Source organism: Hippopotamus amphibius, chromosome 1 (assembly GCF_030028045.1).
Source record: "Hippopotamus amphibius kiboko isolate mHipAmp2 chromosome 1, mHipAmp2.hap2, whole genome shotgun sequence".
NCBI lineage: Eukaryota > Metazoa > Chordata > Mammalia > Artiodactyla > Hippopotamidae > Hippopotamus > Hippopotamus amphibius.
In genome coordinates this window covers 52273280-52291759 of record NC_080186.1, presented here as the reverse complement: position 1 = coordinate 52291759, position 18480 = coordinate 52273280, and the positions used below count along the sequence as shown (strand labels likewise).

At 38.9% G+C, this 18480-nt stretch overlaps 1 protein-coding gene across 6 annotated transcripts in view; it reads right to left on the bottom strand.

Moving 5' to 3' along the window:
• Nucleotides 1-18480, bottom strand: part of NFIA (nuclear factor I A) — a 368285-nt gene that overhangs the window by 45598 nt on the left and 304207 nt on the right. For 4 of the 6 annotated variants that reach the window (XM_057712696.1, XM_057712713.1, XM_057712726.1 and 1 more), the window contains exons 8-9: nucleotides 13409-13587; nucleotides 10977-11142 (exon numbers count right to left, since the gene is read on the bottom strand). In XM_057712696.1, coding sequence (XP_057568679.1) covers nucleotides 10977-11142; nucleotides 13409-13587 — 345 coding nt within the window. The remainder of the gene's footprint in view (nucleotides 1-10976; nucleotides 11143-13408; nucleotides 13588-18480) is intronic. The other 2 variants (XM_057712704.1, XM_057712735.1) reach the window with 1 other exon arrangement.

The window sequence follows — 18480 nt, the reverse complement described above, 5'->3', positions numbered from 1 at the left end:
ATGAATAAAATTAGTTTACCAAACTGTATATATGTATCTACATATATACATACACACATTTATCATGATCAATTATGTTTAAAATATGCACAGAAAGTGATTACCTCTAAAGACTGGGATTATGAGTGATTTTAAAACACTTTCCAGCAAGTCTTAATCTTAAATAAAATAAAGACAGAACCTGAAAACCCAAATAATATTTTTATTTTTACAGCAGTGCAAAGTAGTCAATAGAAAATGAACTTTAGAATCATAAAATCCTGGATTGAATCGACTCAATCACTTACTAGAAATGTGATCTTGGCAAGCCAGTTAACCTCTCCAGCCTCTATATATAAAAAGTCAAGCATAATAAATATTATTTACTCGAATACTCCTAACCTTTAACTAAGGTTTCACCCCCTCTGTGAGTGTCTAATAGGCTACCCTCTCCACAGAAGCAATCCAGAGAGTGATCCCTAAGGAGAGGCTTAGCCAACAAGATGGGAAATCTCCAGAATCCCACTGTGCTTTACATTAAAACAGTTAAAGAAAACTGTTAAAGTCATCCAATCAGGGACTACAGATTCCAAAATCTGATTAAGGGCATTATACACCAAGATATCTGCCTTCCACCAATTAAAAAAATAGTACTCAAACCTCTCAAGGGTTAATGTTCTGATCAGACTCATAAAATCTGAAAGGGTGTAAGCTGGCACAGCTTTTCTGAAGAGCAATTTGGTAATGTGTATCAAGAGGAATATTCACACTGTTTGCACTAGTAATTCCAATTCTAGAAATTTCTCCTAATAAAATTATTCAAGTTGGGGACAAAAATATATGTTCGATGATATGCTGGAGTATATTCCATAGGTTGGGACAAGAGTTAATAGTCTCTGGCAGGAGAATAAGTAAAGGTTATTTAAAATCACATTTCCTAGCTTTTTTTTATGAAGAAAAGGTGCAAAATACTAGTTAAGAAGATAACACACAAAAAATTATATTCAGTATGTCACAATAATCTTATACAAATATACATGCAGACATGCACTTAAAAAAATGGGGGAAAACCAGACCAAAATGTTAGTAGTAGTTGGTTATAAGAGAATATGATTTTGAAATACTTGCTATATTTTTCAAGTTTCCTACATTGCCATATGTTATCTTTATGAAGAAAATCTTAAAACTCATCTGTCATTTCTGTCATCTGAGAAAGTACAAAACTGAGGCAAAAATAAGACCTGAATGGGTTATGATAACCTAAATGAATGTAATCATTTATTGTCTGCTCTCTCGTCACTCACTCCTTCTTCACAAAGTTCATTTCTTCTCTCTTTTTTCCTGCTCTCATTCTGTTTTTCATCTAAGCCAATGTACCCAAGAGTTTTTATTGGAATAATAAAAATTTCTTTGGGGCTTCTCTGGCGGTCCACTGTTTGAGACTCTGCGCTTCCAGTGCAAGGGGCACAAGTTTGATCCCTGGTTGGGGGGAACTAAGATCCCGCATGCCACACAGTGTGGCCCAAAAAAAGAAGGGAAAAAAAAAAAGAGAGAGAGAGAGAGAAAAAAAAGCTCTTTATGGCGTGTCTTAGGATTTTTAGAGGAAGGGTGTGTGATACAATATCTTGAAACATAGTTAAGTGTTGTCCTTAGAGTAGAAAGCACTGGGCTTTAGAGTCCAACAGACCTAGATCTGAATTCTGGTTCAGTCTTAGTTTCCTCTTTTTAAAAATAGGGCTAACAATTCCAATTTTGCAGATTAAAATAACAATCAAGTGCAACTAAGGTAACACATATGAAAATACCTATCAAAGTGCCTGATTTTCAAAAATTATTTTTCTTTTTCTTTTGCAAATTTAGACATTAAAAACTTGGGTTGTGCACAAAGTAGAAATACTCTGCAAAAAGCATTTATGAAAAATTATCACTTAAGATAGCACATGTGCATGTGTATCCAATGGGTTTCTAAAGCAGAACTTATGACCAAATAATGGCTAGAGAGAGTGAAAATGCTATCCTTGTACTCAATTCCATGCTCTCTGTGACGGACAAACAATATTTATTCTTTAGCAGAAAGAGCACATATTTTTGCTATCACACCCAAAGTTCAGGTTAGTGCAGCTAAAAACTAGGTGTATAAAATTTGCCAAGGATTTTATGCTCCCCCCCCCCCCGCTTCCCACCCCCACTGTGAGTTTTGGTCACTGTAGTTAGTGATTGAGGTATAAAGAAGAATTTTAGTTCACTGGACATATATTTTAAAAATAAAATAAAGCATTATATTTGACGTAAAAGGGGATTTAAAACTCAATAATACCTTTCCTTCTCATTGGGAAAGGCACTAAAGAACTACCCCCCCGTAAACCAGTTTCCATCCTTCAACACACAGTCAAGTGTGTATATATATCCCCCACTCTATGGCAGTATGTAGTCTATATGTACTTTTTCTTAGCACTCTCTTTTGCTGACAATATTACTCAAAGATTATTCCATGAATTCATATAGACCTTGCCTTATTTTTAAAGGGTTTCTAATATATATCATGTTGGTGGATATTTAGGTATTACCAACATTTTATTATAATCACTATTGCATATCTTTACTCCCATGTCCAACACTATACATAGCTTACATGTCCTCTGAAGAGGTTGAACCAATTTACAGTCCTCTAACAGTATAGAAGAGTACCTGCTTTCCACACACACTTACCAAGATTGTGTCAAGATCCTTTGTGATATCTGCTAACCTGATAGGTAAAAATACCATCCAAGTTTTAATCTTTATTGCTTTTATGCTACATGAGTGAGACATCTTTCAAATGTTTTCCATTTCTCTCTGTTTATATTACTTTGTCATCTTTCTGTTGGATTGTTGGTCTTTCTCTTACTGACTAAAGAACTATTTATATATTAAATACTTTAGCCCTCTGCCATGTGTGTTGCAAATATTTTTCACTGTCTTTTGACTTTGTCCATGCTGTTTTTTCCCCAATGTATACATTTTTAATACTTTTACAGAAGAATTTATCAGTTTTCATGGATTCTGGTTTTGTTTTGTGGTATTACTGGAGAAGCCTTTCTCACTCCAATATTCCAAAACAATCTGTCCTATTTTTTTCTTGGGATTTTAACGCTTAGTATTTCTATGTTATATATTTTGCACCACCTGGAATTTCTTTTGGTGTAAGCCATTTTATTTTTTCTGGACAGCTACTCAGTCATCCCAATATACTTTATTGAATAATCCCTTTCCCTCTTCCAATATGAAATGTTACTATTATCATAAACTAAAATATTGTAGGTATATGGGTCTCTTTCTGATTCAGAAGAATATAAAAAATTAAAATACAATGGGGATAGTAGCAGTGCTGGCAGAAGAATAAAAATCAATGTGGAACTAGAGAGATCAAAGCAAAATAAGTTCCCTGGCACTAAGTGACATCAGACATTAACTTAAAAGTGGGGAAGAATGAGGAGGGAGTTCTTTGGAATTGTTCTGTATCCTGTCTGGCGTTGGCTGGAAGAATCCATGATGTTATAAAACCTCACAGAACCGTACACCAAAGAGTGAATTTCACGGAATGTAAATTAAAAAAAAAATTAAAGACTGAAGGAATAGTCCTGGCATCAGTAATGAAAAATTGTTTTGTGAAAGAAAAATCACTAACTTTTTTTTTTAATTCTCCACTGGCTCTTCTCTGAAAGAGGAAATACAGTCCTTAGGTCATTTAAAAATTGTGTAAATATGACATATCATTCACTGACTTGCTCTAAATTCAATTACTGACTAAAATTATGTGTTTCACACATAAAAAAAGTGTTAGTGAAAAAGAGAGCTGTCATTATTTGGGTGAAAACTCAGAAAGTAAGTAATTCTTCTAAGCATTCATCAACAGTCCAAGCTCTGCAGAGCCCTGGGGAATAAAGAAAATCTGTCTTTAGCAACAGCTTCTATTTTTCCACCTTTTTGCTATTTTTGTCTTATCTCCCTCCAAATCTGCTCTCTTCCTTTCCCTGCTAACAAAAGTTACTCTCAGTAACAGAAACATTTCACTAAAGTATAAATGACCACTAATATCTTTCTCTGTACTTCTCCCATAGGGTCTTCAATGCAAACATGGAAACTCTGGGCTGAAGCAAAGATCCTCAAAGAATGCTCTGGCAAAGTGTATAAACTACAGGTTCAAGGTGGCTGGGTATCTCTCATGACGCTGCTACACTTGGCTGAGTGACCTTGAGAAAGTTACCTATATCTTTGTGCCTTGTCTTTCTCAATTTACTTTTAAAAGTACGTACCTCATAGCATTAATATGAGGATTAAAACAAGATATTACATAAAAAAACATTTTTAAAGTATCTGACACATTAATAAAAGCTCAATAGTTGGTTGTGTTATTAATGTCAGATAAGAGCAGGCAGGCGTGGCTCCCGGGTAACCAGAAATCATGTCACATTGCTTTGTAATTTGGCTATAGTAGGAGCTAGTACCAAGCTACCGGGGAATTATAATCTTGGGAAAGTAAGCTCCACTCTCAAATCTCAGTTTCCTTGTCTATAAAATCCTGACCTCACAGGAGTCTTAGGAAGATGGAATGAGATAACATACATGTGTAAAGAGCTTTGCTAAACAAAAAGCACTGAACATATGTTAATTATTATACTAGGAAATTTCAATCCCAGTCAGAGATATTGTTATGTTCTTGGTTAACAGGTTCAAACTCATTCATATAATGAATGTATACAAGATTCATCAGAGATATAAAAGTAAAAAACGGAGCTTGTTATCACATGCTTCTAATTTAATAGAATTCTAGTTTAAAAAAATCAAAAATTCATGGCTAAGAAGGTATGGAGAAAATTGTTTATAAGTCTTTTATGCATTTTTAAATTGAGTTTTTGTGTCCCTAATGAATTTAAAAAAGGAAAAAAATGCATGTTTTATCTTCCATCATAATTCAGAAGTGTTTTTTCCTTTTCATTATAATTCTAGGCTACGATGCCAATCTTCAGTTTCTTTTCTGGAAAAGTCCATTTTTATAGTATGTTCTTGGTGCCAACCTATTATAAAAAATTGAATCTTACAATGCAATTAAGAAAATGAACAGTGCATTTTGAATTATCATACCACAAACAGACCCAAATGTAATGAGAGATTTCTCCTATTCTTGAGCTGTTGTCCTCAGGACTCTTAGGAATATCCATTTGTTTTATTACATGTTTGCAGAGGAGTCCCTTCCCAATCAATGAGATGGTGCATGTGGAAAAACTCAGTACACTGCAAAGAACTGCTGTAGGTAGGATGTTATTTTAACTAGCCTTACCAGTAGGATACCTAAGAGGCATCTCCAAATATAACTTGGTCAAACCAAACTTCTGATGCCCACCCCTTGCCCAGAACTGCTCTTCCTGCACCTTTTCCCATCTCAGTGTGTGCCAGTTCCATCCTTCCAATTGCTCTGGTCAAAAACCTAGCAGTCATTGCTGATTTCTCTAGTTTTGTTTTGTTTTTTTTCTTCTTAACCCACATTTAATGTGTCAACAAATCCTATCGGCTTTAGCTTCCAAATATTCCTCACCACCCCTACTGCCCTGATACTGGTACAGGTCACTGGCTAAACCCTTGCCTGCGTTATTGCAATGGTGTGCCTCCTCCTTTCCTTGTCTTAGTATTCCCCATTGTACTTACTGGTCCATAACTTAGTAGTCTACTTATTCTTTAATCATTGATTGTCTCCTCCCTCTAGAATGTAAGCTCCACAAGGGAAGGGGATTGTCTGCTTTGTTCATTTTTGGATCCCTTGTGCCTAGAATAGTGGCTGGCATGTAAAAGACACTCATTATATTTAATGATTTAAAAAAAAAAAAAGCCTCTTCACTGGTATGCCTGCTTTAATTCTCGCCCCCTGAAATCTATTTTCAACAAAGCCTTCAAAGAGGTTCTGTTAAAACCTAGGTAGTATCTCTCCTCTGCTCCCTGTCTCACTCAGAGCAAACGCCAAAGTCCTAACAATGGTTCTTACAGAATCTCCAATATTTGCCGCCTTCCTCCATGCCCCCGCAACCCCCCAGCTCCCAGTCACATCCACAGTCACCCACATTACTTCTCAGGCCTGGCCTCTCCCAGCTGTCCCTCGTTCACTCACTCTGGTCTCACCACACTGGCCTCCGGGTTGTTCCCTAAACATGCAGGCTGGACAGGCTGATCCTCCTGCTTGGAAAGCTCTTCCTGTCTCTACAGTCTCATGGCTCACCCTCTCACCTCTGTCAGAGCTTGGTCCAGATCTCCCCTTCTCAGACAGGCCTTCTCCGATCACCCACCCCCACTAACCCCAACCCCTCTGTGCTTCCTCTTGCCACCCAGCGCTTATGTATCACCATCCTACATCACGCCTACCTATTATACTCATTATTTTACTCACTGTCTTTCTTTCTTCTGTAAAATGAAAGCTCCACAAGACCAGGGATTTTTATCTCTTTCATTTCCTGCAGAATCCTAGCATTTAGGACACCGCTTGGCACATTGTGGATAGTCAGTAACTATTTACTGAATAAATGAAAGAAGTGATATTCTTTTACTGGGTATCTAAACCCAGTTAATCGGTGGGAATGGAACCCATCCATTGTGAATTCCTCTTACCAGTTGTTCCTTCTATGTGTCATGGTATCCTAAAGAGATCTGGCAGAGTATATCAATCTTTCTCCAAACGCATCAAAGAGTATGAATGTCCTCCTTGAGAGAGAGCAGAACTGTTATTTCCACCCTTTCTACTGTTTTTTTACAGCACTGGTAAGGATTTTTCCCATTAAAATATATTTATTTTATAGGCAAACATTTTCCCCCCCAAATCTGCCTTACCCCGTTTTCGGGGCCACAGCTGCAAAGTTGCATATGGGTGCCAGAGGCAACTGATTAGTTTAAAATACATACTCTGCTTTAGGCTGGCATCCATTTGTATTTTATTATAAGAGCATATTAAAAATGATGTCTTGGACTTTTAACTGTCTATAGCGCAGCACATCTGTCACCCCAGTTCATCCTGACAATCTACCTATGAGAGTGTGTAGAGCAATTAGCATTATTCCCGTTAAAAGACATGGGAGTCCAGGCCCAGAAAAGTTGGTATCATAGGTGATCCTGGGCATGATTTCCAACTTTAGTTTTAAAATCTTATTTTGTTGCAAGTCATCTTAAACCTGTCAATAGAAAAGGCTGTCCTAGGTTATACAATTAGTGTTTTTGAGAAAGTCTCAGTTTCAGACATACCGTTGGGATATTGAACATCTGTACTTAATACTCTGTCGTGATGTTTCTTCTTGCTAAAGTTGAGCTCTAATAAACTGACAAAGATAAACAGGATCCAACCATCCTGTGGTTTTAATTTCTAAGAAAGCACAGAATTTATGAAATGATACTTTTGTTCTACATTTTTATCTAGTGGTAATCCAATTTTAGACACCCCCTCCTTCCACCCACAAGCTGGTTTCTGAAGAGAAGTTCTACCTTCTCTCTCAGGCTTAAAACACCAGAATGATATTCCTACTAAACAGCTTAGAAGTCACTCCCTCCGAAAAAATCTTACCTGAGGCTCTGCACCTGAACCCAACTCCCTCCCAAGTCTCTTGCGACACCTATGCGCACCTCTGTCCCAGTGTTGTCCGTGTGAGCCACCCGCTTCCCAGCTGTCTCCTGCAATAAATCCCACATTCCTTTAGAGCAGGGATGAATCACCTTTGTATCCCAAGCGGCTAACACAGTCCTTGGCACATGACAGATACTCAATATATGAAGGATGAATAAATGAATGAAAGAAGGTAGTTATGAAAGATGACTATTAAGGGAGAGGGGCTGCATCACTCTTGGTATCTTTTCCCTCCCATACACTCTCGGCCCCTCTCCACTCTCTCACTTATTGTTGCCACTGGAAGTAGAAACTGGATGTGACTCATCCCACCCCTTGCTCTCCTCTTTCCCTTTGGGAGTCAGGTGCTGGCAGGAAGTGCACGGCCACCTGGACCTCCATCAGCTCTACACAGGAGGGCAGCCCCCTCCCGTGGAAAGGCCTGTGGTGGTCCTGCACTGCCAGTGACTGGGTGGATTTGTCTGTGTTTCAGTATTAGGAAGCACATTTGCCTGTAGTTAAAAAATAAATTCTCTAATAGTAGAGGTTATAGTCTAGTCTTCCATCTGATTTTTTTTCTTCTATTTTATTTATCAATTGGTTCAGAAATTGGGGCATGGAAGAGGATTTATTTTGTGGGGATTCTTAAATCTCTTCCACTATGGACTGGTGGACTTTGAGATTTTTAATTTGAGAGGGTTCTCCTATGCTATAAATTACAGGTTTCCCAGAATATCACTGTCTTAATAATAAAGAGAAGATGGTCAGGTGATATATTGCTGTGAAACAACACATTACTGTGAATTCAGCAAACCCCAGAAAAGACCAGAAACAAGGCTAAGATTTATGATCATAAAAAGCTTTCAAAGCCATCAGTAGAACACTTTGTTTTGTCTACATTCCTGGAATCCTAGGATTCAAAAAGTAAGTATCAATTATTACATAAATATCAAACTTTGGGTTCCCTTTCCTGATATCCTCTTCCTAAAAATCTCTAAACACTGTGCTAATGAACATGCAACCATATGAACTGGATCTGCCCAGACCCCCTCCACACTTCTTCCCATCATGTTGAAAGAATGCTTGAGGCTGGGCACAAGGGGACCATGGGTATCTTCTTATACAAGGCATTAGATTCAATCCACGGAGTGGAGTCCAGAGAATGGACCCAAAGGTATCAACCTGATTGAAGGACTGAGTAGCTTCTACATGTCCTACAGACATATTTTCTCATTAGCTTTACCTAGGCTTCCACTAGGTAAGAGTTTTGGCAGATAATAAAATGCTCCAACTTATTTGGTAGCGTTGCTTATCGTGGCTGATTTCACATAACCCTGCCAGCTAGGAATTATCACCCACATTCTACAGATGAGGACACTGGGATTGGAAGGGAAACACAGCTAGCGATGTGAAAAGTGGGGGTTTAAGCCCCTATCCTTTAGACTTCAATAGCTAGCTGCGCAGGGTATTTCCGCTCGTCCGCGGTGCCTCGGAAAAGGGCCATCCCCATTACTGGAAAATGCACCATGGATGCATGAGACACTGATGGTGGAGGTGAGGATACTGCCTAACTAGGATGAAAAGAATGTGAAGCAAAGCCTTTTGAGGGCTCTGCCTATGTCCTAAAGATACAGGGAGAAGATGAACAAAAAGCGGTACCCAGAGGCATGTACAGAGCCCCATAAGCACCATAAGCACGTGGCTGCCAATGTGTAAGTCAACATCCTCAGTGACTAGATTTAAATAGAGTTTGGAGATGGTTAGCTCTCTGACTCCTCTGAAGGTGTTACATGAGTACACAATAAGCAGGACATGCCTATGAGCTTCTGCTTCTCAGAAGCTTCTTGAGTTTCTGAGATCCTTAGAGCAAGCCTGGTTTGCTTCCTATGTCACTGGACACTCAGAGTTTTCTGCTTTGTTAAAGAGTATTGAACCACCTCTTACCAAGAGAAGTAAGTCCCCCCACCCCAAACTGTTCCTGGACTTCAATCTTTTTGCTATAAAACCAGAATCCACACACATCACTCACTGCTACATGTATTGTCAAAATGAATACATACTAGATAACCCAAAGGTCATCCACGCCCATGAGGGACATTTTGGACTCAGTGTCCCCAAAATTAAATCCAATGAACACAATATCAACAGAGGCTCATTTTTTTTCTCTTTGGCCCCTTCCATCCTATACTCAATACCATCATGTCCCCAGTACTAAGATGTCTGAGTCATCCTTCACTACATTCATCCAAGTGGTTGTCCAATCCCAAAGCTTCTGTCTGTAAGACATTCCTTCTTGTGCTCTCCTCCATTCAACTTCTATAAATGCTGCTCAAGTTCTTAACACTTCTTTCCTGGTCTATGCCCATCTTATCCTCAGTGGATTCCTTGCATCCAGCCTCACCTCCATGAAGATCTCCCTTCCTTAGGGTCACTGTCACAGTTCCCATTCTTTCCTGTGCTTTGATCTCTCTGTAAAGCTTTAGAGAAGGTGCTCATCACACTCCCTGTCAAGGTTAGGTAGTTCATCCATCACCTGGGAACTCTGCCTCCAGCCGTCACTCTTTTTGTCACTGTTTCAGGTACTAATAAAAGCCAAATTTATGTGTTCAAGCTATTCCTATTCCCTGTCATCTTTAAAATATCAGGAGAGTTGCTCGCCCTCTAATTCATCAAGTCATGATTCCCATTATCCCAAAAGCTTTTGAAATCCTATAGTGTCTGATCACACATTCCGAGACTATTCAGAGAGGAGCCAAGATTTCTTTTCTCTTTCCTTCCAATTTCATCTTCTGTCTCCTCCCTCTGCCAAGCCTAGCCATGCAACTGCCATGGCTACTAGCTCTGATCTTCTGCCAGCCTCTTATTTTTGGCGACTATTCAACGCACACACCTTTGAATTGGTTACTTTGATCTAAAGGCTTTTTTCCTACTTGATGGACGACGTGCGTAACCTTCATAGCTCATCACATGCATTTCTCTTGGACTGTAAGTTACTGGAAGGCAGGGCTCTACAAACGTATGAGGAACTTTTTGCTAATAAGAATGCATAAAAGTAGATGCTGTTTGATGATCATGAGGACAGCATTCAAAGCCTCTCAACACGCAAAATTTAACACTTCATATGTTGACTTCAGTCTTGGCATGCAGTTCCACCACTGCATCCACCCAAACACCCAGTCATTTCCACACCTGGGGTAGTTGGTAGTACCCTAGAGTGGTATTTGCTTTGGTCTGGTATTGGTTCTGCAAACGCATGCTGCAACCATCACCGGGGATGTGCCTTTCACGAAAGCCTGTGCAGTGAGGGGCCACGCTTCGGTGTGGATTCAAACGCATAAAGCTTTGTGAGTGACCGGCGCCTCGTCTCAGCCATACTCACTTGGTGAGGTGGGTGAGGCTGCACCTCCTTCTGTTGATGTGGTCGGAGGCTTTGTGTCTGGCACCGGCAGAGGCACAGGCCTGGCCATCGGTGGTGGCGGCGGCGGCGGCAACATCGGGGTGGGGAGGAATGGGTTGTGCACTTTGCCTTGGCTACTCCCATTGGGCTGCCAGGGTGGGAACAAAACAGAACACGCACAGGAAAAAGAAGACACAGAGAGAACCATTAGCTGCTACTGAAAACAAAGGATTCCTTAGGCGCCTTTTATGTAAATTACTAAGTATTCTTGCTGCTTGAATTCTTCTATAAGAGCATATGGATGAAGAATTGTGGGTTGCTCTTAAGGCATTCCACAAAAGTACAGTCTTAGGCACACATGCTCCACGCACCCTAAACTTACCTCTTGAATTCCTCTGACCTTCTTTGCATCTGATTCTATAAAATGACCTGCGAACTTCTGCTTGGAATGTTTTGATTCTGCGTAACTGTGACCTTTGTCATCATTCTCATGATTATTAAATATTAATTTAATGTGTGTTTTATAGATTGTGGAATTATTCCATGTCTATTTATACAGATATAACAAAGTTTCCTAAATATGCACTTGAGATTAAAAAAATATTTTATTTTCACTCTTCAAAGTTGATATTATATAACATTTAATAAATATGTTAAGTGAACATAAAAAATTTCTTTCACATATTGTATAACATCAGGCACAGAAACTTTAGAATTCAGCTGTCAAAATTCTGCTAAGGAAAAATATCACTTCTAATTTTGATTTAAATTATATAAGCATATGCCATAAGAGTCATATTTATTTGGCTGCCTGATGTTAGAACAACCAAGGAACAGCTCTTTAACAAAAGAAAAGTTTCCTTCTGAAGAAAGCAATAAAATCCATTCATTTTCAAGTTTTTCGAAACAGTTCCATGAAGAGACCTGCCTTAAACCCTGTAAAATTTTGATCAGAATGCAAAACCGGTCATTTGACAGTTATATAGGATGACAGCCAGGACGATTAAAACAAAGTTAGAGGTTTAAAAGTCAGATGCTTGATGCTGGTGCCCACGTCAGTCTTTTCATGGTTTCCCAAGTGGCCTTTCTGCCTCCGGTCTTCAGTGACACTAGTCAACCAACAATAACAGCTCTTATTTAGGCTCCAGTTCCAAATCAAAATTCAGTTACTGTCCCAGGCTTTTAAGTTTAAGCTTAATAATTCTGCAGAGGAAGTCTCACTCCCTCATCAACATTCACTTATATATTTAGTATTGTTCTTCAAAGACAATCTCATCTGACAGTCAGAATGCTGTGCTTTCTTGCCAACAAACTTGCCTGTGTGTTATTTCTGAGTGGGCTAAAAGTCCATAAGTGAATGCTTTAGAATAAGCCAAGCAAATGAATACACAAGCAAAAAGAAAAAAGGCTCATATTGATTTGTTGTCTAGACAGAAATGTATCTGCTAACACATCACCAGACATTAGTCAAAGCTGCCTATTCTGTCTCAGATATGCAGCATCAGGTATTTCTTCAAGGGAAGAAAATTGGTGATAGGGTGGTGTGATATAATATTCTAAATTGGGCAGTAATAATTATGGCTCATCTATGGCTTCGCGTGCAGTTATTAGGAGAAAAGGAAAATCACGTTTGGTTTTATGCTGGTCATTATTTCCAATTCATTGTTATTATTATTGGTCTTGGGATAGAGCTATTCATTGTAAACATTTGGTTCCATATTTGAAACGAAATTTGTGATTTAAAAAAAATCACTTTTACATCAGAAATACTGTTTCAAATTGTGATTTGGTTTATTTGAGAAAAAAATAAAAACTTTCCTTCGAAGCTATTGAATACTGTTTAGCTTTATACAAAGATAAGTGGGAAAGATAACTACTTGCAGAAATAACAAACTATAACAAACTACTTCTAGCATCTTGAGTTCAAGTACTGGTCAACTTGATGTAAAGTGTTAGAGGACTATTTTTTTAAAAGTATCAACTTAGTTGATCTGAAACATCTGTGCCCCCTCCTCCTCCTACCTCTCCCTACCACCCAAAATCATTATTTAAAATTATTTGGTCTTTCTATTTTGTTAACTGTATGAGCCCTTGGGTTAGTATGCATGAGGTGGAATTATCTACCCACAGACCTTAGAAGGTTATATAGTTCACCCTCGGGATGATTTATATCCATAAACTTGACAGTTGCGAAGTTAACACAAACATTGTTTTTAAACCCTGGCCAATCCCTCTTAGAGTAAGTTAACTTTCCCACAATCTAGAATAAATATGACATTTGCCTGCAGTCAGTCAACATGACATCAGAGCACAACGTCACATGGTCATAAGGTCTCCCCTTGTTATTTTTACATTCGGTTAATATTTCTAAAGAAATTGAAAAAAAAAAAAAAAAAAAAAAGAAGTTTCCTTACATTGAGGAACCCCACCTGTCCAGCCTGCTGACCAGCATCAGGGCAGACAAGTTGGACAAACTCTTTCAGTGTCTCCTGAGGGTGATAGCGGATGGCTGGGTGGGAGAAGTAAGGCCCAGGCTGCTGGATGATGGGTGATGTCGGAAAATGAAGAGTTGATGGTGTCGCGTGTGGACTTGCTGTAGGAAAAGAAAACATCAGGGTTACCAAGAGAGAGACTTGCTTTGCCACAGCTTTTAAACCAGATTTAACTTCCCTTTTAAAATTTCTTCTCCTGACCCAATACCTAGTAACTGCTCGTGTGACAGTATTTGACACTGGAGAGGTCTGATAGATTTTCTTCCTTAAAGCTCTAAGACAAACATGGAGGTTAGATTAGGGTAGAGTTTCAAGCTGTCTTTCTATTTCCAGTGGACATGAGTTATAAAGGCATTAATAATCCTTGGTGAAGCTGAAGATTATTCATTACCTTAAGAGCCTTTTTAATGAAGCAGGCAATAAAAAATGTATTTGGTAGATTAGACCTGATTTAACTGACATTACATATGACAAATTCTAGTTTGCACATATGGGTCTCCTTTCATGCTGAGCTTTCCATAGACAATAATTCATTGTTAAAGCTCTTAGACCCCTTTCAAGGAAATTTCTAGGGACTAATTCAGGATGAAATTTTTTTTTGAAGTCTGTAGTAAATGATCACTTAATGAACCCATGCAATTTGGGTGCCTCACGTTACATGGAAGGTTTATGTTGCCCCCCGCCCCCCGCCCTTTTTTTTGCCATTTCAAAGCCAAGTTCAGAAATGCATAGATGTTAGAGTAGGGGAACCCACAGGCTGAGTAGGTGGGTAGTGACCCCTGCTAAATTGTTGGCCCTCTGCTCACACAAACTGATGAAAGACTCAGAGAACTCTCACTCCCTTATATTTGAACCCTGCTGAGTTTCACTGATACAGGAAGAAGATTACATTAGATTAAAAAAATGCATGTGAGGTGCTTAATAATTTTTCCTGGGAAGACTCCTGCCCTTGAAGTGGAAGGGTGATTGGTAAAGCCTGCTGAAGGGTAAGAACAGCACATGGGAAGGGCTGAAGACACTCAAACCAAGTAATGCCAAGATGGCAGCTCTCACTTCCCAATGAGGGCCAGAAAAACACCTCCCAAGTAAAAGCAGACGAGAGTATTTATTTTTCCTTTACTTTCTGCAGTTTAAATCTTTAAACTCAAGGAGCCCCTGCAAAGAGAACACAAAGGAATACCCAAATATTTGGAAAGTAAGACTTTCGTAATATTGAGAGTGACTCATAAAACTGAAGAGCAACTTAGCAAGACTGGCCACACTCTCTACTAGGGTGAGTCAAAAATTATCCGCATGCTGGCTGTAGAATTTAACTTTTAGAAAAGACAAATACATCATTTTTTGACATAATCTCCTTGCTTTTCAATACACTCTGTCCATCTGTCAACAAAGCTTTTTTCCCTCATTAAAAAATGTTTTAGGCTGAGCTCTGAGCCACGAATGTACCGCTGTCTTCACTTCTTCATCAGAAGTGAATTCAGCTCCTTCTTGATGGCTAACATTTGTGTGACCTTCCTTGAACTTCTCTACCCATTCATATACACTTCTTCGTGACAGAACACTGTCTCCATACTGCACACAAAGTCTTTGATAAATAATGGCACCAAGTACACCCTCAGACCACAAAAAATGAATCACTGCACGCTGCTCTTCTTTCATGCAAATCGCAAGTGGGGCATCCATTTTTGCTCACACCGCAGTTACAAATGAGCTGATGTAACATGTTCACACCTGCACAGCAGTGACTGGGGAGACAGCAGCCTTGAATGGAAAGCGCTGATAAGACAGTGAGGTCAACAGAAGTTTTAATAATAACTAGAGTGTGGATAATTTTTGACTCACCCTCCTACCACCATCCCACCATCATGGCTGAGGATTGTGAAAAAAGGATGCATCTCTGTTGGTCTCTGGACATGGGTTCTCTGTTCCCTACTGAAATATCTGTAGGACTGGGGCATTTTCTGACTAATAATTGGAGTGACTAGGACTCTGAGGTTCAGAATGGAAACTGTGGTTTTTAAAGAGTAGCAACAGGAGTTTGGAGAGGAAGCAACAGTCCAGTCCATACCTTGCAGATGACCTGATGGGATCCTTTCATTCACGCAACCTTTAATCTATCCAAAAAGTTTCTAGGCTCCTATTATGGGCTTGGGATACAACACTGAGACAACACAAAGTTTTGTCTTCAATCATACAATTGAGGGCATCTTGAACATAACCGATTCGAATCAGAGTTCTTGTTACCTTTCACCCCTCGTACTGGCTCTTCTCTCTTCTCCATCTTCATAATAGCTTTTCCATCTATTTAATGGTTCACTGTCATCCCCCAAATAGTGTCTGGCGCTCAGTAAATACTTGTTGATGGTACAATGAGTGACTGAATATATGAGTAGTACAGAAATTAATAAAGTACCCAAACAAATAAATATAAACTTAAAAAAAATTTTTTTAACCTGGCAGAGAGCCAGGGAGCTTGTAGAAAAACTGGTAAAACTTAAAACTCAGGACTTCATACACTGAGTGATAAATCTTGGAATCCATTATTGTCTTTGAGTTAAAATATGCAGCTAAAAAGTTAAATGGCTCTGGTCATCTCTTACACTGCAAATTGTGCTATTGGCTTTGAAGAGGCCATGGAATTTTTTTCATCTAATATGGTATGGTCATCTTTTCTGGTAGCAAGAAACTTTGACCCAGTGCCCTGCATTTGACTGAATAGTTTCTAGTTAGAGATGGAATGTGGCATTTCCCAAATGAGGCTGGGAATGTACTGAGCACAACAAAATGATACACTCAACTTTTACAGCATGTCAAACACAAAGGTGACAACTCCATTGTCAAGAGCCTCCAGGAAGCAGACCTTAATGATAAAGTGGCAATGCTTCAGGTGCTCGATGGAAAGTGATGAATGATTGTGAGATTATGAAATTGTGATGGCCAGCAGAGAATGCTGCCCAAGGGAAAAAATTCACTTGAGCAAAGACTGGAAAGATAAAAGTTAAAGAAACCTGATAGAGAAAATAATTTAACAGGACCATGGAATCCTTCTCTTAATTATTAATAAACATCTTTGCCCTCTTTTTGTTGTTGTTATTTATGTAAAAGAAAATCATTAACAACTTAAATGTAGACCTTAGTTTCTTTATTACCTTTTTAAAAAACTTTATTGGAGTATAATTGCTTTACAGTATTGTTGTGCCAGTTTCTGCTGTACAACAAAGTGAAAGAGCCACATGTATACGTATATTCCCATATCCTCTCCCTCTTAAGGCTCCCTCCCAAACTCCCTATCCCACCCCTTTAAGTCTTCACAAAGCATCAAGCTGGTCTCCCTGTGCTCTGTAGTAGCTTCCCACCAGCCATCTATTTTACATTTGGTAGTGTGTATATGTCGATGCTACTCTCTCACTACGTCCCAGCTTCCCCTCCCCCTGGTGTCCTCAAGTCCGTTCTCTACGTCTGCATCTCTATTCCTGCCCTGCCACTAGGTTCATCAGTACCATTTTTATAGATTCCGTAAATATGCGTTAGCATACGGTATTTGTTTTTCTCTTTCTGGCTTACTTCACTCTGTATTTTACTAAAAATAATTTATTCACCTTTTTCTTGTGTCATAGAGTTTATTTTAACACAGTCCTAAGAACACATGATACATATGGAGTTAATTCTACAATGGATGATTTATAAGGATCAATTAATTCTTAATTAATACCAGGAAATCATTTAGCCTGTAGATTCAAATTAGACAACTGCTGAGTCTGCACTGCGAAGGGTTATCCTTTACAACCCCTACTTTCTCATGCCTTGGACATTCTGGTTCAGCCATTAGTCCACAGTTGAACTGGATATAAATCATTCAAGATCCTGAGCTTTAATTTCTTCAAACAGAAAACAGTTGTGTTAGAGACATCACAAAGTACTATTCAATATTATTAAATACGTGCTCTTTCTCTGGATAACCTGCTAGTAGCACTCCTTTCCTGAACAATGAGACTGAATTGGGTGCTCCCATTGCTCTAAAGCTCAGACTTCAGATTTCAGCCATGTCTAAATTTGGCTTCCCTTCTTTCCTACTTCTTGTTTTCTCTCTTTTATCTTGATTAGATGTTTTTAGTGTGCCTAAGTTTTTGCCCAAGTAGTTACAAATTATTTTAGAAAGCATCACTGGGGTGAACTCAATCAACGAATCATTCAATCAGCAAAATTCATTAAATGTATTTTGAGATGGTCAGCTCAGGCCCTAGAGAAGAGAAAATACCATTGTGAATCTGGCATGGTGCTAATGCAATGCACAAAAAATGGTATGAGTCCAAACTTTTGATGGAGAAAAACATCTCTTATGGATGTGTGTGTGTGAGTAGTTGACACAATAAAAAATTATAGCACATTATGTAAATGCATATTTAGATCCTTTAAAATGTGCATTATTTACTTGAGAGTCAATAAAGGCTTTTCTCAAGTGGTTACAGTTTATTGCAATGCATCCATCTGTATCCATGCTGATGTTAATACAATTTGTGTATTAAAAGGCACTACAAAATTGGCTGCTTCTGGGGTCTAATACTCTTAGTACCCCAGGTCAGGAGTGGCAGGAAGTGTCAGAAACACTCCATGCTGGATGGATCGCACTACTAGTTTAAACTTTAACCAGAGGCCAAACTAGTTTCAAACAACCACTTGGGCTTTTCACATAGGATACAAATAAGATGGGAAGGAAGGAAATTTGATCAGGATTCTTTAGCTGGAATGGCACTGCCTACACATTCTGAACACAGTAGCCAGAATTAAAGAAGCAGAGACCCAGAATTTCCCAAACATGTAGGCTCAGCTATTTACTGCAAAATGATCATATTACTGGATACTTAAAAACAAGAGAGCAGGTCAGGCAGGTTGGTTAACTTGTTTGCATCCCCCCACCCCCGTGCTGCCTGCCCACCACGCAGTGGCCCCAATTATTTAAAGGACTGTCGGTTTTAGCTTGAAAGAGAAAAAGT